This window comes from Epinephelus moara, chromosome 23 (assembly GCF_006386435.1).
Source record: "Epinephelus moara isolate mb chromosome 23, YSFRI_EMoa_1.0, whole genome shotgun sequence".
NCBI lineage: Eukaryota > Metazoa > Chordata > Actinopteri > Perciformes > Serranidae > Epinephelus > Epinephelus moara.
Genome location: NC_065528.1, coordinates 22038990 through 22063361, shown reverse-complemented (window position 1 = coordinate 22063361; position 24372 = coordinate 22038990). Strand labels below are relative to the sequence as shown.

The 24372-nt window shown below is 42.6% G+C and overlaps 1 protein-coding gene across 1 annotated transcript in view; it reads right to left on the bottom strand.

Annotated features, from left to right (window-relative positions):
• The window catches only part of snd1 (staphylococcal nuclease and tudor domain containing 1), a 269267-nt gene that overhangs the window by 41861 nt on the left and 203034 nt on the right, over positions 1–24372 (bottom strand). The window contains exon 18 of the mRNA XM_050036651.1: positions 19722–19863. Coding sequence (XP_049892608.1) covers positions 19722–19863 — 142 coding nt within the window. The remainder of the gene's footprint in view (positions 1–19721; positions 19864–24372) is intronic.

Below are 24372 nucleotides of genomic sequence, written 5' to 3'. Positions count from 1 at the left end.
ATTATTGTTTAAAGTTTCAACAAGTTTCTTTTGGAGTGCGTGACACAAGTGTGTTTTGAAAACGGCCGCGGACTGTCACCTGCTCAACGCATCAGTACCTTTGGATGCCATGACAGTAATAGATTATAGATTAATAGATTATAATAATAATAATGTCAAAATATCATTTACAGACCGATTTAACAGACGATCACTACTGCCCGACCCACAGGTCCATTTGTTGGGTTATGGGTTGACCCGCGCATCACTACTCAGCTCAGTCTAGCTGGCGTAAAGAAGGGACTTCATAGCAGCTTTATAGCATGTGTAAAAAAAAATTAAAAAAATCCTACGTGTAGTCTGGCGACCTTGTTTAGGTGTACCCCGCCTTCGCCCAGTGTCACCTGGGATCTGACCAAGCACACCTCAATAAAATAAGCAGTAATGGATGGATGGATGTTTTGCATGGCAAAGACTTGAGACGGGGGAAAAAAGCATCCACTGTTGTACTCAGAAGAGATGAAAAGATCTTTAGTCCTAGCAGTGCGTCCTTGTACTCAAAACAACTGAATTCAAAGCCACCTGCAAAAAGGCAATAACTACAAACTGGTATGAACCCTACCAGTCTTGGTAGCAATGAATGAATGCAGAGGTTTTCCCTGGGGAATGTGAAGGATATTTAGCCCAGGAATGAAAGAAATGGATCATTTGCAACAGCAAATAAAATGTAGTTATCCAAATGTGAATAAATTGAAGGAAATTTGAGAGGTAGAGTAAAAAATTAATATCCGACTTGCTTCCCCTGCACTTTTCTTTGTTAAATATCAGCTACAAGAAAAAAAAAACGAAAAAAAAAAGACCCAAAAAATCTCAGTCCAACTCAACTAAATTGACACCAAGAAGAGTAAGTCTAAAAAAGCCGGTCTCCAAAGCTGAACAGCAGACTATTTGTAAAATTCAAGTATGTGCAAATAGTAGGGAAACACTGTGTGCTCTCACACTGCAGACTCTGTCCTCACACTGTGCCATCAGTCCTAACGCGCTGAGAAGAAGGGAAAAAAAAAAAAAAAAAACTGTCCAAGCTGCAGCTTCAAGTAATTCATTTTGAATATGCCAGCCTTGGATAAAAACAAGAGGAGGAATCTGATTACTGACCATCTGCATGTAAACTTGGGTTTTACAGTAACCAGGTTATTGCAGCTCAGGTAAACACATTCTCAGATTTCCTGTCTTAACACAATTTCTCCCACTAACCTGGTTTCTTGTGAGCACGAAAAATGCAGTCAGTGTGCGTGTGTGTGTAAAATTAGTAAGTTCTGCTTACTATGCATATTACCGTACTATCAAACAAACAGCTTGGAGGCAGGCAGTGCAGCACTACACCCCCAAATACACACCATTCTTTACTCCTTTACTGCGGTGCTGAGTTGTCATTAACACCTAATATTATTTCTGCCATTGGAGAACAAGAAAATATAAATAATGATGCTGTTTATCTGAGCTGAGACAGACAAGCAGCTGCCAACCAACGGCAGACAGAGGAACCTTCATTAGCATGTCAAACTTAAAGGAAAGAAAACACCAGCGAGGGGTACGGAGGGATTCAGAGTGTGAAGGGAAAGCTGGGAGCTCGGTTTGACTGCAGAGGGGGTCAGGGCAGGAAGGGAGGGGGGTGTCCAGACACCTCATTGGCCACCCACTGCTACACCAACTGCTGATGAATGCAGTGAGGGGAATAGGAGCATAAATACACACACACCAAACAGACACATCCTCAGCGTTTTGTAGAGAAAGCAGTTTTTGGAAAACATGTCAGATGAATTGCCTCCTGAACCTCTCGCCTCATACACACACAAACACACACAAACACACACACACACACACACACACACACACAGAGGTGGTGTGGTAACATCATTATGCTCCAGCTTTGCCACAGCGGCTTGGTGCAGACTTACTGGAATGGCACTGGCCGTCACAGGCAGCCGGCTCCTTGATTTATTAATCTAATTAAAAAAAGTTAGTGTGTGCCTTCCTTCCTTCTCTGAGTGTACTGGCGTGCTTTATGTGTGTATATTTACACACTGACTTATTTATTTCCGTTTCCTGGGCCATGTTCCACTTTGGGTCCAGAGAGAACCGAAATAAATGACACACAAGCTTTAAGAGGGTTCTACCTGCTATATATATTCACACACATGAAACCTTAATGGATGGAGCCTCTTAGCCCAGCCTAATTAGACATGCTTTATAGTGTAAGTGGTACTGCATGTTGGAGTTAGAGTATGGAGGTTTAGTTCTCATATGTGGTGCATTAAATGGGGAAAAATTGTGAGCACGCCACACGGTGAACACAGTGTCCTGATTAGCTGATGATGAGCCGATATGACTGCCAAACCTCTGCTCGTCAAGAGTTTGACAGCCAGTTCCTTCCTGTCAAGTCAGATGGTGTGCTTCTCTACTACGCCACCACGCTGCAGAACTTAAAATGCAGTCGTGCTGCTGCTCCTAATTATGCTTCTTTTTCCTGCTTACACCACGGTTCAGTTTTGTAGCAGTTAATGCTGTTTTCTGCCGCTCACATGTCTGAACCAGCTAAACAATCTCTGACAGGAACCATTTCTACTTTTAGCCAGAATGAGAATTTGATTATGGGTGCAACTTCCAGTGAAGTAGTGGTCTTAGAAATAAGCTAATTAGTCCCATAGACCGCCCACAGTTAGTCACAGTGGCTAATCATGGTGGCTAATGGTCAACGGCAGTTCGTTTCTAAAATAATTAGCCATCAATTTAGTAAATACTGCTTTGATTTTTTGTTTTGTAAACAGACATTAAACTAGCATTTTCTAAAATGTCTTTCCTAATCTCTGGTACCTGTTGTGCTGTCCATGTCTGTAACGTCACTACTAACCAGATTAAGCTAAATTTGAGACGTCAACAACAGTGTGTTGAACATGCAGCCAGAACAAAGACCAACTGTTCCTGTAACCAACAGTAGGCCCAAGGTCGAAGTGAAAAATAAAACCAAAAGAGTTACTAGAGCGGGGAAGAATTAAATTTGAATTTGTGGAAGACACCTAAAATGCTAGCTTGACTCTACTAAATTTAACAATATGCTAATGTAGCAAGGCAATCTAATCGCTAGAACACCTGGTTACAAAGGAAAACAGCCGATGCTTTGAGATGGCTGTCAGAGATGGCAGAGGTATGATCACTTTATCCTGTTTTAAGCGTAACAGGTAGTGTGCTCCACGTTTTATTTCCCATTGTTCAAGGAAAGTAGATTAGCATACCATTAGGTAGCATAACCACCGGAAAACACTGGTTCTAGTTCAGCCCCGGAAGTCGTGTAAGGTATCAGGGGGATAGAAATAAGGTGGCTAGTGGCTGTTTCAACATGCCCAAGTTCCTAGGCCACTTGGTCTGCAAGGTGTCCCAGTTTTGACTCATCTACTTGCAGGTGCTCATATGACGGAGGTTAAAAAATGTGAAGATTTATTTGAGATAACAAAAACGGCACGTAAAGTCCTTCTGAATTACATCTCACCCGCTCCGCTATCAACTTGATGTCCTATTCATATATCTTCTCACATATTATACATTTTTTTAGCACGGCATAACACGGTTGAAAACCAACCACCAAACCACGCAGACTTCACATCATCTTCCAAGCAGCATGTTGGAAAGATCTCTTTATGTTGTGCTTCCTCCTGCGAGACAACCCTTAAGTACCATAGTTAGCCAAGACAAATTTGTTTAACTGAATATGATGGAGTTCTGAAGTGTGATGCCTTCATTTTCACTGCTGCGCTGATGTTTGCTGCAGCTTCAGATTTTTTATCTTTAATTTCCTTATGTGTTACTGCAGACTGATCACATAAGCTGGATTTTTCTATAGGTTGATTCTGTGGTGTGGAAATACACACTGGACTGTATACAGGCTGTGGTTGGGGTTATGCAGTCAAAGGGCACTGACAGTACAGTGTTATGGATCGCCAATTTTAACAAGATGATTTACGATCTGCTGTGACCCATAGATTCACTCCAATTACTTCCAAGTCAAGTCCAGTCACACTTTAACAATAAATCTATGTCCATCCACTGACTGACAGGATTTTTCTTCTTTTGAAGAAGAAAAAAATATCATGTCTCATGTCCTGTGCAGTTGTATGACTTGGACCATGATTACAACAATTTACCAAAAAAAAAAATCTGTCTTCAAGTCAAGCTGACAGATCAACAAATCATCAACTACTGATGCCTCCCTTGTGCAAAAATCAATATGTGGGACTTTATCATGAAGAGTTTAACAATATACTGCATTTACTGGATACCTTTCTAACAACGCACCAACTATGTTTACATGCACAAAATATTCTGGGTTTTGCCCTTATCCTGAAAAAGATAATATTCATACTTACATGGCTAATTAATCAATTTTCCACTTCACATTTACAGGAAGCCATCCAAACTCTGATTAATGCTCATTAACATGTAATTTTTCACCTCAAAATAAGGAAAAGTGAACCAGCTGTTGATGTTGCAAGATTTTTCAATAGTCTTCCATTGGTGGCAGACTTGTTCGACCCTACAAGCACAGCCTCCGGCTTTCATTTCTCTGACCAACCTTTGAAAAGGTCAGCGTTATGATATTTGCGCAGATCCAAAAACCTGTTAATATCCAAGTCTTTTATATTGTTTAAAAGTAGGAAAATGAAAATGCAAATACGTAGCAACTGAAGATAATCGCTGTGAAAAACGGCAAATATCCAGCCCGTTCTTATTCCAAAGTCATCACATATCACTGCTTTGCAGGTGCCTTTCACATCTCTATATTACACGCTAGGTATCCTTTGATATCTGCTGTCTATGTTCTGGCACGCTGCAACCAAATAACAACAACCAAAGCATATGACTACACCAGGATGTCAACAAAAACACATGGCTACTTCATCCTTGTCTAGATCAGGATCTTATAATTAGGACATTACAATCTCGTAATTCCAAAATAAGATCTCATATTCAGGACATCACAATCTCCAAAGAGAAATGAGGGCCTTTCTTTCGGCCATGCATCTCTACCCAAGCTTTGCAAACTGTTGGCTAGCTGGTTTGTGTACAAAGTATCCATGACAACAGAAAAGGCTAACCATAAACAGGGACGAGGCCGTGTGTTGCAAACTGTGGTTAAAACCCAAGTTGAGACGCATATTCTGAATGCATGTCCATATACATGTCCAAAGTATGCTCCAAAACCTGACTACACCCGGCATATCCCACATGTCTAAACGAGAAAATGCTACATTTGGACAAAGGCCAAATTTGGAATATGCAAATGAAAAATGCTGTTTACATGGCCTGTATTAAATTCTGAGTATTGTCGTATCTGGAATAGCAGTGGAACAGTAGTGTGCATGTAAACGTAGTGAGTGACGTCTTTAGCTGTTCCATGTCTCAGGCAGAGTCCTCTCAGAGTCGTAAACTGACAGCTTTAAATTCATGCACCTCTCTTCCCCCTGTGCTCCTGAGCATTTTATAATGTGCATGTCCACATTTGCAAGGTGCGTTTGATTTAGTATGCAGAGTGTGCCTCGTGCATTATCATTATTCTCTGTTGGGATTTACAGATCCAATTTGCTGTGCAGGCGTCTTGGACAAAGGTGAGCTGGCTTTGGGGTTATGAATTTATCAGGGGCACATCATCCATGTGTGCAGGTTTAAGTCCAGGTAAGTGCTTGTCTGCGGAGGCGTGGCGGGAGATTATTTGTGTAAATATGTGTATCACAACACATACATAACATTACAGAGAAAAGGCAGGCATGTGGAATCACACACACAGTAGATGACCACAGTAAAAGACACTAGTCTGAGTGCTATCAGTGTGAAAGAAAACCAAACAAAGACTTTACGTGCTGCAGGAAAGCAGAGAGAGAAAATCTAGGCCCTCGGGGGTCAATTGAGCAAACTCTTATGTAAGTGCGGCATCCCGGTGAAATTCTGAATGAATGTGAGCAGTCACATTAGCAAGGAAGTGCAGCTAGGACACTCTGCATTACAGAGGCAGACTCCTGTTTAATGTTGGCATAAAGACAACTGAATATCTGCGTGCAGAAGGGGTAAACCATGTCGAGCGTGAGTGCTCATTTTGTGTTGAAGGCAGAGCCAAAGCGATGATCCAAAAAACAGCCAAACCACTGACTGCGTCTGATGCTGGCCAATTTCTCTCTGTCTTCATCTCTTTATTCCTCTGTTGTTTTTTCTCTCCCTCATTCTGTAATTTGTTTATACACCATTATGGCTGCAGCTGTTTGTAAATCATATATAATTACATTGTGAATGCCCAGTGCGGAGTGAGGGAGCGGTTAGGCTTAAAAACAAGAAAACAATGGAGGAGAGACAGAGATAGAGAGAGGGAAAGGGTGGAGAGCCTTACAACAGTTTTACAGGTTGGTTATGATCGTATTTGATTGTATTGTGGCGCACGGTGTGTGAGCAGAGACAAGGAGGGAACAAAAAGCCAATGAAAACAGTGAATCATGTGCCCTTTCGCTACGCATCCCAAGGCCGTGCTGAATTCTATTAAGCTGTTTACCAAAGCCATTAAACCACAGAAGGGTAAATAATCACAATATGACAGAGGCAGAGGCCAAGAGAGCGATGGTTGCTTATGAAAGCATTCTAATTTCCTGGCTTATAAGAATGAAGGAATTAAGAGTCAAAGTGGAGTGCATCTATGAAAAGGACACCTGCCGGGGAAACAATCGACTGGAGAGGATCCGGAAACATAAACCTGCTTATAATTGACTATAATTTGTGAAGAAGGAAGGCGACATCCAGAGGGATGAGACAGTCAAACTGAAGCTGACACACAAAAATGTTCTACATCAACTTTCCTGTTTATCTTATGGTGGCCTTACACGACTTTTCACTGCCACAGTCAAGTATTATAATGGCCGAATAAAACCATGAGAGTTTTCCTGCAGTTGGTGCGCGCTGCCATGATCCTGATTGTTTGGTGCAAAGTGGTCATAATACTTGAACTGTTGTCACTAGTCAGTCTTTTTTTCGTATCGATGTCCTGCCAAAATCAAACATGTTTAATATTATTGATTTTCTGTAACCACCTATCCTGTTGGGGGCCGCAGGGGAGCCACTGACACATAGAATAACACATTCACACCTACAGACAATTTCGAGTCACCAATTAACCTGCATGTCTTTGGACTGTGGGAGGAAGCTGGAGTACCTGGAGAAAACCCACGCTTATGGTGCGTTCGTTTTGTACTTGGAGGTTGGAAGTCTGAACGATGTCACCTCCGACTTGTTTTTGACAGTTTTTGCATTCTAGTTGACAACGGTGGACAAGTCGGAAAAAAAAAAGCATGGACGTTACCGTTCTACCGTTGAGCTAGCCGTAGTCACTGATAAAAATTGAACAGTACTATGGGTATGGCTGAGTGTTTGAATTCGTAAGTCGTGGTTGATGAGGTTGCTCCGTGTTTCCGAGTTGGAAATCCGATCTCAGGGTGCGTTTTAGTTTCAACTTCCAACTGGGAACTGGGAATTTCCAACCTCCGAGTACAAAACGAACGCACCATGCGCTGCCAACATCATCCCTCATGTAACACTGAAAGCTCAGCGATCCGTCCCGTCTCAGTTTCATGACATCATTTCAAATTTGAACATGTCATATTTTTTATGCCGATCACCCACTTCAATGCACCACGTTGTGTGGTGTGCAGCAGCAGCTTTCACCAGAAAAACAGATATGATGCTAAATGTTATAATGCTCACCACTGCACCGCCCTTGTTTAATATTATCCAACGTTTTAAGTCTTGCCTCACACATATAGTGAAGTTCAGGGACGGGAACATTCTCAATAACAAAAAGCTGTGCCCGCTCCAGCACCAAACACGAATCAGCAAACCAGATGGACAGTAAACATGAAGGACAATCCAAAAAGTGCAAGAACGTGAACAAATCTCCGATCTATTGCACTGTGGAAAAGAAGGAAACAGGCGGTGTTGCGACGGGAACAAGGCCCTGTATTTAACTCTGCGTGAGTCTGATCCACCAACCAGCACTTACTTCAGTACGAAATCTTATTCACACCACATTCTCATTCCTCCCACTAAAATAGAGCAGCTAGCCAATGGAGGCTGAGAGCAAGTTGAGGACAAAATCCAAAATGTAAAGTTTGTAGACAAGTGCAGTTTCTCTTCGTGGATTATATTGATGCTGAACTGACAAGAATACCGCAGACATATGTGGCCTTTTATCTTGTGTTTCTAGAGTTATGTGTTTTTGTGGCTAGGTGAGGAACTGTTAAAATGTCCAATTTCTTTAAGGAAGTTTGGCATATTTTCTCCCCAACAGGAGCAGGATGGTAAAAAATGTGAAAAGGAATCCAGTTCTAGTCTAGTCTAGTTCTAGATCCCCAGTCTTTGCAAACTCTTATCGCGTAAAAACTGACATTGTCTTTAGATGTGAGAGAGTGTCAGATTTTAGTCTCTTAAAAGTCTATTCAAAGTCTCCCAGTGAAAAGCAGGCATTAGAAATACTGCAGAGCTTTTGCTGTGCGCCCCAGCTGACTGGTCAAAGACTCTGTGGACACATGGGTGGTGCATCATCCACCATCACAGCCGCTTGAACAGAGCCTTGTGCTTTAGCTCACCTGTTAGTTTGAAGTGTTAAATATGCATGAGGTTTGGACGGGCTTTATCCTCTGGGGTAGAGGAATGGCTGCGTTTCAGGACATGCAAGCAACACTTCAAAGGTAAAAAGGCTGCACTGGCGAACAACAAAACAGGCTCTGTACAGTACGTACTGGCTTGGGAGGCCTGCATTTGTGTGTGTAAGCAAACACGCACAGCTGTTATGAGTCTAATGCTCCTTGTGGTTGGTCAACAATGAGCCGGCGCTCACCCGGGGATGTTTGTACGCTTTCTGAAGACACAGTGTGACAAAGAGGGAGCTAAGGCAAGAGAAAGGCCATTTACTCCCCTTCCTGAGTGATGTTTAAAGTGGTGTCAGCATCTGCCGAGCGTTGAGGGAGGCCACTATAAAAAACAAATGATCCCCCTGCTTGACTAATGCTGCTCCAGTCCCACTGGAGAGTGATATGGATTATATCTCATGCGATACCCCCCCACCACCACCAATTACCCTGTTCCATTCTACCCTTCCCGGCAGTCTGGAGCCTTTTACAGCAAATTACTGTTTCTGTAATTGGAAAAACCATCACTGAAAATCTAAACAGAGACAGCATCTGTGGCTCTCTTTTTGCATCAGTCTCTCCTGCTCTCCTCTCTGCCACCACCTGTCGAGCCTCATTGACTACAGCTAATGCCCTGTTTTGATTGTGAGGAGTCCAAATATATTCATAAGATGGCCCTGTGCAACATTTGGGGAAGAGGACCGGGGAGTGCGAGCCTGGCCAATTTTGAAGAGAACCCCATTTGGACCTGTAAGTGGCTCACCACTGCGAGAAGTGTCATTCAGCCGTTCAGCTTTAGGTAATAGACCCAGAAGTTGACATTAGTGCGAATCATGCTCGCTGGGGTAGTGAAGAATACGGATGAAGACGGGGGGAAAATCAAAAGCGCCCTGCCTCAAACTGACAGGTGAGCTGACCTTTTTAGAAGCTAAGTTGCGTATCTGATTTAATAATGAATGCCTTGGGAGGGCGGAGAACATGTGGGCAGGGTCTGACCTCTAAATATTGCATCTGCTGCAATGGCAGAAAGCGGGGAAAGTGAAACGGCCGCTGCATCTACTGCAACTTTCATTCACCTGCTTTGTTACTTTGTTCACTGTAGGTATATGAACGCCACTGCAACAAGGCCATACACCCTTCAGCTGAATAAAACATGACGCATAAAAGACAGACAGACAAAGATACATGCGCCACAATCTGGTTAAATGCTTCACAGAAAAAAGTACTTTTCTTTTTGCAGCTTGTTATGGTATCGTGGGCTCTAATTACTTAAACGGCAACACATTTAATTCAGGCTGAATCTAAAATTTAAACTAATATGGTGTTACAGACAAGCAGTTTTAAATTTAAGATGATTGCTTGTACATCGAGAGAGGAGGATAACAATTAAAGCCATTCTTCTCTAATTTGATGGGGCTGTTAAACTATTCAACATAATCATCAATACAATTGTCACATTTAGCACATTGTTGCGTTTCTTTTGTCTGTTTCACAAAATCTGAGTTCATTTTTTTCTTTTATTTCACAATTAGCTCCTATACTTCATTGTTTTAATTAGACTGTTCAACAAAGACCTTGCATGATTAAGAAAAAAAATTACTTTCTCCAATGCTTTTGAAAAAAAGAAAAAAAGTCGTTTCATAACGCTCTGGTGTAGGAGTTAATTATCTCAACCCCTGACTGACTTGCCACAGGAAGATATTTCATCCAGAATGAAAAAAAAAAGCAAACACTGCAGGCAGCGCTGCCTACCATTCAAAATGTGCACCCATGTTTTTTTTATTATGCTCTGTTGTATAAAGTAATCATCACTTGGCTGCTTTGACATGACATCCAATTAGCAGGCCACTCACCCTGATCAATATGAAATGCTACAGTAATTCTCATGTCCTCTTATTGAAATCGACACTGTGAATACCAGTGTTACTGTGGCAACTTGCCTCCACTTGATACAGAGTTGGACCTGGAAACAAAGACGCTGTGAGATCACTGTGGGGAGGACATACTTGCCGAAGATGCCGTTGTGTGGGAAAGCATATATTCAAGAGGAAACCTACACAAAGATGGGACAAGAAAATAAGCCAATGTGAAAATTCTCACTTGGCAAAATAAGATTGAAACGTAACATTTCAAAGTAATGGAATTCGATTTCAAAAGACGGAGAGGGGCCTGGTTTGAAGTGCAGCCAGAGAGAGAACAGCTCCCTGCCCGCCTTGCTCCAGCAGTAGCTGGGTCCAGCATCATTAGGTGATGAACAGCTGCTGTGTGTAAAAGGTAGAAGTGTGAATAATGTGGACGGAGTGGCACCTGGTTGGGGGGAACGACTCTACTCATTATGGGTCTGTATGGGTGCCAGGAAACAAGCAGCAGACAGGATGTACCGCCAACTGTGCTGCAGCTGAGGCTTGAGGTGGGCAGAAAATGTGTGTTGGTCGGGCGGGGCTCGGGCCTTGCAAATCCAGTCCCACGGAGTTGACAACTGAGCCAGGTCCAAATCAGGAGGAGGTGGCTAGCTAGACAAAGACAACCCTGTAGGAATGTTGCCTAGTAATAAAAAACAGCCCATGTATGCTAGAGTACAGCAACCATAGACAGTATAAAAATAAAGGAAGTAGACACCCTGACGTCACACACTGGTTTGTGGATGTCCATTTTAAGGCCTTGAGTTTGGAATTTTGACCGCTGCCATCTTGGATTTTCAGTGCCAGACATGACCATGTTTGGACAGGAGGTTGTTTTGTTTCCCTAGGATGGCAAAGGCATGGATCAAGCAGACCAGAGCTAACCGTAATGGTAGCTGCTAGCCTGGTTATAATGGTGCATTACAGTCCATGGTTAACTGTCTGTCCATCCATCCACCCATCCATTTTTATCTGCTTATAAGGGGCTGGGTCGTGGGGGCAGCAGGCCAAAGAAAGGACCCCAGACATCCATCTCACCAGCTAAGCTCTCCAGCTCCTCCTGGGGGACCCTGAGGTGTTCCCAGGCAAGATGAGACATGTAATCCCTCCAGTGTGTTCTGGGTCTGCCCAAGGGCCTCCTACCAGTGAGACATGCCCAGAACACCTCTAACGGAAGGCGCCCAGAAGGCATTCCTGATCAGATTCCCGAACCACCTCAACTGACCCCTTTTGACGCGAAGGAGCAGCAGCTCTACTCCGAGCTCCCTCCAGATGTCCGAGCTTCTTACCCTATCCCTAAGGCGGAGCCCAGCCACCCCATGGACGAAACTCATTTTGGCAGCTTGTATCCACATCCTCAGTCTTTTGGTCACTACCCAGAGCTCATGACCATAGGTGAGGGATGGGATGTAGATGGACCAGTAAATCGACAGCCTCGCCTTCCAGCTCAGCTCCCTCTTCACCACGACGGTCCAGCGCAGCCCCCACATCACTGCAGAAGCTGCACCAAACCGCCGATCCATCTCAAGCTCTATTCTATCCTCATTTCATCCTTGTAGCTCTATTTGGAATGTCCTTAAACTGGTATGCAAGATGGAACTGGGGCACAGGGAAACTAAAACTTCTGTGCTTTATGTCCCTGATTAACTTAAATTGAGAAGTGGCATCCAGTACTCGGGTTGCAGCTATTATGGCGACGCACCCATGAAGAATTCGGGGATATATTTAGCAAGTTTTTTAATTTTGTGGACTCTCCAGCACAGTGGCAAAGCAACAACAGTGTACAGCATAGAGTCACTTACTCCCCCTGTGCCTGGAGTGGCCTCTGTCTTTTAGTGTCCAAGGTCACACAGATCTACGCAGGTCCCCCTCTGACAGTAATTACATATAGCCTCCGGAGAGAGCAACACACACACACACACACACACATATACAGTGGTGTGAAAAAGTGTTTGCCCCCTTCCTGATTTCTNAAACATTTAAGTGTGGAAAACATGCAAAAAAGTAAAAAATCAGGAAGGGGGCAAACACTTTTTCACACCACTGTATATACACACACATATAAGGAAAATAGGAGAAAGGAGAGAAAGCAGCACGAGGAAGAGAATGTGTGCAGCGAGGAAAGTGAGACAATGAGAGATAAATGCATACAGCAATAGATAAAGACCCTTAAAATAAACTGAGGATTAAAGAGCGCAATCCCTCAAGCTTCTCAGTGACTTGGAAAAACCATTCCTAACGTGAAATTAATCACTTATCGAGCTTGTGTTAAGATATCCATATACGAAAAAAAGGAAAAAAGCGGCACTTAAGAGTAATTAAATGTGAATAATTAAAATGGGAAAAGGGGTAAAAGACAGAGCGCTTAGGACCCCCGGAGAATATACCACATTACAAACTGCATTTTCCTCCACAAAATATGAGAATCACTTAGAAGATAACAGCATAAAGATTAGAAACACATTATTTCATGGGCCTATGTATGCTCATTTAAGTGCAACAAACAGCTGTGCAGACCTCAATCACCACTGCCCTCAGCAGACCACAATAACTGAATAAATACATCCCGGCCTAGTAGATAGCCAAACTCCCACAGGGTTAATGGTTCGGATACGGCATTTACATAATAATGGCCGTAACCCTACTGTTTTTATAATGTTTTTTTTCTCTTCGTTTTTCGCCTTTTGTCTTCTTTATTGCTCTGTAACAGATGTACTGTCCACTTACTGTATGCTATTTACAACATCTGGTATCTTGCTCTAGTGGACTGCTATTATCTGCTGCCATCTGCTTCAAACTGTATATGCTTCTATCAATTTTAAGGTCATCTTACATCATTATTTTTCTGCTTTTTTCTCCCTTTTCAACACAACACCTGACAAGAGCTGGGTCAGTTTCCAGCATTTGTCATTATAACATGATCTGGCAAATGTAAAGGTAGCTTGCATCAACAACCTGTGCTGACGGTGTCATTGTGCTAAACCCAACTTGTATTGCATTGGTAACAACAATATGACAATGTGATTTACATAATAGTATGCTTGTTTAGGAACCACTAGTGTCTGAGAGGCCGTGCCCAATTTACGGTCGAGCTGAGACCGGTGTGGCAACATGAAGGCGATCAAATGTCAGTGCAAGTGGGAGGGGCAAGAGAGGTGCATGTTTTGTTTGTTTACTACAAGGTTCATGTGTTTTTTGGGGTGACGAGAGACATGGTAGAATTTGTCAAGGAACTAAAGCTGCACCAATATGGCAACAATATGGATATGAAGCTGACGAAAGAGGTGCCAAAACTGTCTCCAAGTGACACAGCGCTGTTTGAAGCTGAACTTTTGTCAGACACCACTAAGTGGAGAGATGTCAAAGTGAGGGGGCTGTCCATGGACAGGCGCCCTGAGCGGTTGGGGGGGTTCGGTGCCTTGCTCAAGGGCACCTCGGCAGTGCCCAGGAGGTGAACTGGCACCTCTCCAGCTACCAGTCCATGCTCCATTTTTGGTCCGGACAGGACACTCGAACAGCCCAAGTCCCTATGGACTGAGCTACTGCCGCCCCCGAATATAACCGAACCTGAAAGCGTTGCATTGGATGAGGAACGGGTGATTCATGAAGTTGAAATGAGGGATCATCTATTTGATACTTTCCTATTTCACAACAAAAACCTAAATAAGGTGGCAGCTGGCTGGAGGGATATCGCCAGGGAACTCAGAGTTTCTAGTGAGGTAGATGACCATCGATAGTAACAAGCTAGAATACTTGCTATTGGTTATATTGTATGTCAGCGTCACAAAATAAAATGTGGGTTTTCTGTTTATAAAGTAACCTTAAGAACGTAGGAAAATAGCAAGTACCCTAAGTAGTTGTTACGCCTCCAGTGGAGGCCAATGGAGTTGCTGGCCTGCGCATAACATTTTCTAGTGTCCACGTTAACTTCCACAGTATGCAGCCCACCGAATATGCACAGTTGTATTTTTCCCTCTGTCACCACCCATGAGTTCTCAGTCGCCTAACAGACTTTACATTGTAATGACGTTGCTGTTCTCTGCTTGAGGAAAGTTTTACAAATAAAAAACGACCTTGGCTCAACAATTCATGATAGAAAGAGTCATAACCGATTTTGTTTGCAGTTTGAGGTGTCCTGTCAATAGTTTCACAGACGTCTCTTTTACAATAGTGGTCTATGGGGAACATGCTTTCTGGGCTGCAATACCGTGAACGGCCACTGGGAAAAATTTGCTGCAAGGCTGAGCTGCTTTCCTGGGGGCCTGGGTTCAGTGTTTGGCTTAATATCAAATCAGTTTAAAAATCTGTACATCGGTCCAACACAGTGTTGTGGATCGATGGGGTAATGTCCTCGTAATGTCCTTGCAGGGTAAAAAGTTAAAAAAAGAAAGGGAAAAGTAATATTTTTACTGTAATGCATTACTTGTAAGACATTACTACCCAACACTGGCCCAACCCTACCCTGACCCAATTTACCATATCCCATTTTCACTGGGGTAAACATTTTATTTATTTCTCTTCATATTATAAAACATTTGTTTCTGCCTCCTGCTCCTTATTGTTAGTATTATCCTGCTACCTGGAATATTTCACTGCTTTCTGTTCTCATCTTGCTGCTGACACTTTAATTTTCCACAACGAATCAATAAAGTTCATCTTATCTTATTGAAGCGACGGTTTAAAACAAATGAGAGCTTAACAGCGGGAAGAAAAATGACTTTCTCTGGCAGTCCCAGCTGTATTTTAATCATTTTTGTTTCTATAAATACAGCCACCTTTCATGATTAGTTTTACACCCACGATGAAAGCTGTGGATTATTGAAGTTAAGTAAATGGACTCGCACCTACCATCAATATAGTTTTATATTCTCGTTTGAGTTGCTTTCAATGAGGCTTGTTTGACAAGACCAGGAGGGAGAGCCAGTTAGGCTTGCACTCCATGTCATAAGTGTGTTATACCTCAAGGATGGTCAAGGAGTACTCAATTAAAGTGTTTGCTCCATCTGGCAAATGGAGTGCTGGTGATGGTAGCCAAAAACAATTTGGACTTGGTCGATAAATTTGAAACAGGAGAGGTGAAAACAGGTAGGTGTTGTAGTGGTGAACAATCAAGTTGTAGCATAATGTGAGTCTTGAGAGGGTGATTTTTGATCAGATGCATCACTTTGGTTGTACTTGAGTGCTAATACACACACACACACACACAAACATACACACAAGGATGCCAAGAGATCATTCGACCTCTTGAGCTGCATGAATGCTACAATATTTCAACAATATCAGAGTTTTGAGTGCCACAGAGGTCACACAGTGCCACTGTATTACCATATGTTTAACCGCAGTGTTCTGCTGAGTATTGCATCTTTTACGGAGTATAATTTTAGTGAAGTGTGAGCATTTGTTTTTGTCCTGAATCAATTACTTGACAGCCACGATTTGTTAGAGGTTAATTGGCATGGTCAAAGTGCAGCACACTAGGGACAAAAGCAGTCATAACACATAGATAAAATTCTATGTCACGTTTTGGAGCATGAACTGTGGCACGCATTATAACTGCTCTATCATTCATGTGAAGTGTTGTGTTGTCATCATTTTGCAATCACAAGTGCATTTATGAAATTCAGACGCTGCTTCCAAGCTTATCTGGGTACATAAATTCCTTCGTGTCAGAAACTGAGGGAAAGGGAGGGAGGGTGGGGGGGTGTTACATGTAATGATATTGCAAAGCACTCAGCTTGTATGATTTTACAGGCCCTAACACTTTGATGTGCTCTTCAAGGGGCTGGTATGACTTAATGTAGCTTTGAGGAAGCGTCAGCGAAAACGAAAGAGACCAAGGGAGTAAAAAGAGACGGAGGGAGGTGGGGAGGGGGCAAACAACGTGATACAGAGGGAGATGAGGAGAAGGAGGCAGGGGTGAGGACTGGTCAGGTTTTGCCTCCCTGCTGAGAATAACATTTTTTTTTAACTAGCACGTAAGCTTCTTGGTGGAAGAACACGGGCCAATTAAAGGGAAAAATAAATAAATAAAAGGCCCCAGCATTGCTGGATCATCTAAAATCAAGCCTTTATATGAGAAAAGATTAAATAACTCACAGCTCTCCTGTCAAAATACACTGAGAACAGCAATATAAAAAAATGCAGTTTGTGTACAATTTCTTTAAATGCAACACTTAGGTCGCTCCTGTGAGAAAGTTGTAAATGCTTTGCATCTTGCCGTTTCCCCAGGAATCTTATAGAAATGAAGAATATATGAGAAACATGGCAAAAAAAAAAATCAATAAAACTCTCTTCATGTGTAGCTCAGGCACTGTAGGTTTCCCAAAAGCCCCTAAACTCCAACTGCCTTAAATATTCTATAACACATTCACCTTTTCATTTTCCCTGATCACAGTAAGTGATGCTGAAGGCATTAAAGGGATATTTTTGCCGCCTTCTATGTAGATGTGCAATCAGTGTGGATGGTTCTCCTACTTGCAGAGCCATGCCGGCAGTGTCTGTCTTTCACAATAAAAGCCCACCTTCTGTTTCTCAGAGCATGTTGCTAAGAGGCAACTCAACAAAACAGCTTACAATAGCTTTAGGTGCCAAAAATACTCAATCAATGGTCACCTGCCCTCCCGACCCTGCTGGTGTTGGTTGTCAGTTCAGTTCAGACTTTATTGGTCCCGAAAGGGCAATTCATTTGCAGCTTTACCCGCTCCATACCATACACACAACATCAACAAAGACTCACAGGTGAGGCAGCTACATGTCAGGGACACACAGGTCTACATAGGCTACATGGATCGATACCAGGTAACACTAAGCAAATAAAATATGTTACAGTTTATATCAGTGGTTCCAAATTGGGCCACCCACGGGGTCCAGATTTCTCTTTAGTCATTAGTTCAAGATCCACACAGTTTAATACATTCAGCAGCACTCTTGTGTTTGACCATGTCGTCAAGCTAGTTTGCTGTCTCTGTCAAGCAGCTGTCCATTAGTCACTCAATCTACAGCAGGAAACGGCACAGAAATTCACTGTACTTAAAAACAAAGCGTGTTTTTTTTACAAACTTGACATGTTTGCAAGTCATGTAAGCATGTATGTCCATACCTTCTTGTACAGCAGCTGCAGCCTTGGCTTCTCTCCGCTGCATTACTTCGGCCGTATACTTTGGCTTGAATAGATACAGCTGAATATCGTCAGCCAAAATATACTATAAAATGTATCCCTGTCCATAAAATCTCCAGCACTCTTTTTTTTAGGATGCCATTTTCACTGTTGGAAACGAAGCTAGTTTGCAATACATGCATAGAGAACAAGGACGTTCTGTTTTTGAGCGGCATCTAGAACACGCTCCCTGCCTACCCGGAGGCAAAATCCAACCTTTAGGTCTTCCTCCTTCCAACTACGTCAATGTAACATCGAATTATGGCACTGAATGTTGGAGGGACGACAGATTTTGCAGCTGCAAACTGCTTTCTCGGTCAACATAGCACACAATGAGGAATTTATTGCTCCAATCGACTACATTCAACATCAACTCTGATGGGATATCCACAAAAAGGTGGCAGAATTTGGCCTTAGGTTAACATGTGCCATGTACTGTTCATTTCAGCCTCTTCCCAGTGACACAGGGCCTTGATCAGGGATAAAACCTTGCACATCTCTCCTGACTTGCAGGGGAGTGAAGCCAAAGTAGCCCGAGGAGGTGTAAAGGCTTTAGATTTGAATCCACAGCTCCGGGCGAGAAGATGAATAACAGATTGTTTGTGCATACTTACCTGGAGCGAAGAAAGGTATGAGGGGGGGTTTCAAAAGAACAATTGAGGGCCAAATGCTTCCCGCACTCCTATATGATTGGATTATTATGGTGTGAGTGATGATTAGGCTCAGATTGGCAGTAAATGAAGGCAAATTAATTAATTACGGCAGTGAGGCAAAGTGAGAGGTGGCCAAAGTCAATTTCATGGCCTCTGACAGTCGACTGCCAGTGGAGCCAGATGTGGGAGGGCCGGCTGTGAGAGGAAGACCTCCGCATCCTGTACCGCTCCCACACACAAACTGGCAGACGATGAAGGGATAGTGATTGGCACGCAGGCTTCAGATCTGCTCCAGCTAGTTTGTGAGCGCAGGTTTTGGTGTAATTGTCACAATGATTATGTCGCGAAATCCAAGGTGTCAAGGACAAGTTGGTTCAAATCCCAAAACTCCTTCAAGGATTGTAATGATGATTCAGAGAGGGCTGAGACACATGTTGTTTGGCCACGTTTCCCCCAAACACTGCTCTGAAAATCTCTTAAAAGAAAATTCAATTCTTTCATTATGTGGCTCTTAAAATATTGACTGCGATGGCAATAATAGCTCTGCTCAGTGAATAGCAGCCTGAGCACGAGCTCTGTCTGCACTTAGTTACTGTTGCTACCTCGGACAGCTTACTAACAACAAACTGCAGTGTGTATTTGCTTGTAATTCAACACTGTACATATGTATACATTCGCACACACCTTGATTTTGATACTGCAGAGGATGGCCCATTAAGTATACTACCTAAAAGACGGGCCATTACCCGGAACAAAACAGAATAGGGGGAGGTATTATGTCATGCGCGCACACACACTCACACATATACAGATGCAAACAGAGCTTGTCAGAGGGAGCATTCATGCGGGAATACTAGGGATTGTTAGTTTTCCCATCTCCGAACTTTTCTCTCCTTTCCTCCCCCTGTCAGCGGTGACAAGAAGGGATGGTGTGATTTATTCCTGTCATTCAGTAGTAATAACAAGTAGGACGTCCTTTGTTTTGTCTCCGCTGGTGGGAGGGATGCTGCGGCAAGGGATGAGGTGAATGTCAGAGTGGTAGAGATAATTGTCATTCATAAAGTCAGTGTGCTGTTAAAAGGAAATAAAAAGTAAGAGAGAGCCCTCGCCTGCACCTCGAGATCGTGGGTATTTGTGTAGGATTGTACGGGGTGATGAAACAGTCATTGTAGAGTGGAGTAATACAACATGTTCACACAGAAACTTCAACTTTCACTAGTTGGCATTTGATCTACCCGTGGATTCTGTGTCAAATACATACAGTATTTGAGCCCGTCGTTCTTGCACGCACACAAACACATGAATCTCATCCTACCTGTCTCGACGTCCTGGGCGTAGAAGTGCAGGGTGTCGCAGATTTCGGTCACGTATACTGGTCTGTAGTTGGCCACTCGCTCCTTCTCCTCTGTTTGATGCACGACCTCCTCGACTGGCTTCTCCTCGTAATTGGCCCAGATCTACAACAAACACACAGGAGACACAGACAGGTCAGCGACCGCAACAAAAACCTGACCTTTACAACACAAGCATGGTGCTTGAGCATTTTATATTATTCTCTGTGTAATATGAGAGGGGAAAACCATATCAATAAGGACAGTAGATTGTGTGTCACAGAACATGACTCAAACTAATGATGGGAAGATGAGAATGCCCTTGATATGTCCCGTCACTAAATGTTTTGAATATCTTTTTCCACCCACTTGAGACATAACAGTGATTCACACATTTTCCACTAATGACTGATTTGGTCACACATTTGTGAGAGCAGCAGAATAATACAAGATACCAGGCATGGCTACATATTACTATAGCATCGTCAAGCCAATATATTTGCTGTCATTATCTCCGGCCAAACTCAAACCCACGATGCCGTCAGCATGTGGCACAGTCTATTGTTTCTACCACAGCTTTCTGAACCACCGTGATGCTGCAAAGATTCTCAGCAGATAAATGCAAAGCTCTTGTGCGACAGTCTCATCAACAGACATATAACTAATGATAGAGAAGTAATAAATCAGTCCACTGATTTAACATTCCCCACAGATGATTTCAAAGTAATCATAGCCGTCATAAACAACTCTATAAATTAACAGAACCTGAATAATTCTCATGGTAAAAGAAGCCAAATGATCAGTTTACATCCAAGACGAAAATGGATTTTAAGACACGGCAGAAACTGCAAAGATGGCTGCATGTAGAGCCAAAACAATGGATTCATGGATTACTTGATTGATAGATATGTAACTGGTAATTATTTTGACTATCAAAGAACAGCTGGAGTTATTTTCAAGCAGTAATACCAAAGATTTGCTGGTTCAAGCTTCACAATGTAATGATTTGATGCTGTTATTTGTCATATATCCTCCTGAGACCCGCACTTCTCTTTGGTATGCATTTTTAATATCTCCCAGCTATTTAGGATCAGTAGGACCCGATAAGTTTAAAAAAAATAAACATTGTCAACAATAATAAAGTCCCAATGTCTTCACACAAGTACTCCCTCATTAACAGTGTCTTATCTTGTTACTGTTGTTAAAGTTGGTCAAATTTGTTGCCATAACAAACTATAAACATTATTAATCCTAGATAAACAAGTTTCAACCATAAACTGTGATCAGGTTTTGGACCTTGTCCACTTTTGTGTCGGGATCAGCTGCAGACTGACTTGGCAGAGATGGCTGCCATCTTGTTTTCACATGGATTAGTGTATTGTGCAAATGATCCTTCTGCATGTTCACCAATGGAAACCGTGTTACGGCTTTTACGAAGCTCCACCAGGGCCACCAGATGGGACAAAAAAGTGTCCATGAACGAGGTTAACGGATCTGAGATAAGTGGAATGAAGTGCACCCAAAGTAAACCCAAAATGTGATGTTCTCATATGAGGACGCAGGGTCTCACGAGGACATCATAGCAAACTGAATTTCTTTGGGCTTTGGATCATTGACTGGACAAAACAAGCAACATGAAGACATCACATGGAGCTTGTAGATTGTATAGACGAACTGATTAGCTGATTATCGGAGAGAATAATCCATAGATAAATCAACATTAAATTGTAAGCTTTAGTTGCTGCCGTAATTTACAGTTTCTGTCAAAGATAAAGTGAAACTGTAAAAAACATAACTCATAACTGAAAATATGTTCCTGTTAAAATGTGACAATCAAAACATTGTAGAAGCAGAAAATTATGGAGCAAGACATTCAGAAATAACACAGGAAAGCATTCAACATGCCCCCCACTTGTTTAAATGATTTCCAGTGATTGAGGGTTGCTGGCAATGCTGTGCTTTTTTGGCATGAACAAGACACACCGGACTCAACTCAACACTTAGCTGCACTTGTCCTTCATTGAACCAAGATATCAGCCGATTTTCAGCTTGATCGGTCATGACTGGTGAACGGCAGATCAGTCTCAGGTGTAGCCGATTTTATGCCGATCAAATTCACATGCACACACCGCACAATGGTTCATGTTACACGCACAACAGCACAGACAGTAACTGACTATTGTCCCGGCTGCTGCAATCCATTTTCATTCCCAGGTCATCAAACACCAAAGCTATGTCAAGTCCCCTTCTAAGGGGCTTTGCAGATCCTCCTAGCAACTTTATTTCTAAATTGCAACAAAATTAGGCACTTTTTCAGACCATCAAGGACTGTAATTCTTTCCAATGCATGCTGCTCAGAAAAATCAAAGATCGGCACAGGGCCTCTGCTCTCCTCTTGCGCCATGTGCAGAGTGTGCGGCAGGCACGAGGGCGCTGTTCATGCAGAAGTGGGAGCCAATAAATAAATAGTTTTAGATTTTAAAAAAGGCTGACTCTCTGAGGTAGGTCTGCGTGCACAGTATAGAATATTTCTCAGATTCTTCTCTGATATATAAATAGTTTGTTTGACAATGTATAGATCTGCTGAAGTGGTTCTTTTTTGGAAGTAAGACATATTAGATGAAGTGGGATACACTGCAGATAGTTTCAGTTGGATTTTATTTGTCCAAAAAAAGCTCTGTCCAGGAAGCTTGAGCCTTTTCATTTTGAGATTTGCTTGAGTGAGCGCGACAGAAGGTCCTGTAAACTGGTGCAGTTTGAGAAAATTTAAACGCTATTAATAATAGTCAATATTTTATTATTTTTAAACATACAATTGAACTTCCATTAAAGAAAAGTTACAAAAATGTTTGTGAATGCTGTCAATTTCAGTTCCTCGAAATAAAGAAAATTGGAATCTTCCAAGTTGGAAACGGCCAAAAGAATCGCAATCGGCGCACTTTCTGTGTGTTCCTGCACTTCCACCAATTCTTCAGAACAAATTTGGGATTTGGACTTTTACATTGATGGCTGTTTTAAAACATGAGGACACTGTGGCTAATTTAAACGTCTTTAAGGCGTTATTTTAGAGTTAAGTCCTGGGTTAAGACTCAAATTAGAATTAATTCAGGGCTGGGGTGAACTGTGTAGTGTTGACGATAACATCACAGGTTTAGGAAATAAGGTAGTCAATGAGGCTCCTCACAAACAAAGCGATTTGTGTGTGTAAAAGCAGGCTACATCCTTTCTATGCTGCATCAAGGTTACTTCTCTTTCGGCTCCCCAGGAGAAACAGAGGGCAGAAGGCTCATTAGGGAGAAGTGCTTTGCCTTGGGCCACATATCAAACTGCACGGATGTCAGTAGATGTGTGTGTGTGTTTGTGTGCACGTGTGTGTTTACAGAAAGAGTAAGGGATGCGGCAGAAAAGGGTGGGTGGTTGTCAAGACTGAATACAGGGTGTTTGTACACATCTTCAAGTACAGTAATTGTATTTAGCACGTGCACCAACACAGGATGGTCAGGATGAAAGCGAGCTAATCAACTCCCTGCAGATGAAACGCAGGAGAAGGAAAAAAAAGGGGGGGGGGGGGTGAAGGAGATGTACAGGAGGAGACGGGGAGTAAAGATGGGCGGGGAGCTCAGAAGTCAAAAAGTGCAACCAAGCTTCACAGCGCTCCAACTTCTTGTGCAGCAGCAGCAGCACAGCTTGTTACCGTTCGTTTCTGCAGGCTATTTGGGAAGTGTTTACTTTTAAAGGTTACAGAAAGAGAGGGAAAAGAGGCAGACAGATTTTTTAACAGCGCACTGATATTAGCCAATTAGATTCTGGCTAATTATTTAACTGCATGGTATCATCGAGCTAATTAGATTAGCTAGTTTTAATGTTGTCATTTTTTTTCACTCTGCCTTAGCTCATCTGCAGAGCTACGCTAGTGTTAAGGCTTAGTTAATCATACCCGCGGCTTCCTTTTTTTTTTTTTAATATGCTGGCTCTTCTGCATGCTTAGATTATCCTTTTACCTCATTGATGTGGTGATGTACAGTGGCAAGAGTCTTAGGAGTGAACTGTGTGTGAGTGTGTGTGTAAGCGAAATTGAATGAGATCTGGAGGGGAGAAAAAAAAACAACAATAGCCACGGCCAGGGAAGAAATGCTTCCAACTGTTACCCATAAACGAGTGACAGAAGAACTGAATGCTGCTGCCCTGCCGAGCTCCTGACAAGGCAGGGTCACACTACCCAATTACATTCAATTATTCATCCCACAAATGCTGCAGAAAAAAGAACAGAGCTGGAGAAGAGAAGGAAATAGGAGGGAAGGAAGGAGGGAAAAAACAGGTAGAAATTCTGGGGATTGAGGGCGAGCAAGGTTAATGAAGACTGAAAACGCAGCCACGCTTCGTAAACCCTGAGATCAACCAGGATTTTTTTTTCCTGTGCGGCATTAGACAGGCATGTGCATTATTAGCACACTTATATACAGCCACATGCACACATTATATGCACAGTCACAAATGCAGGAATGTAAAAATGCTTCCCACAGTGCGATCAAGCTGACATGGCTTGGCTTTTAATCAAACCTGCAGCGCCAATTAAGGATGACAAAGATTAAAGTGTCGCCTTTGATTAGACTGGTGGCCGTCACCGTGGCACCT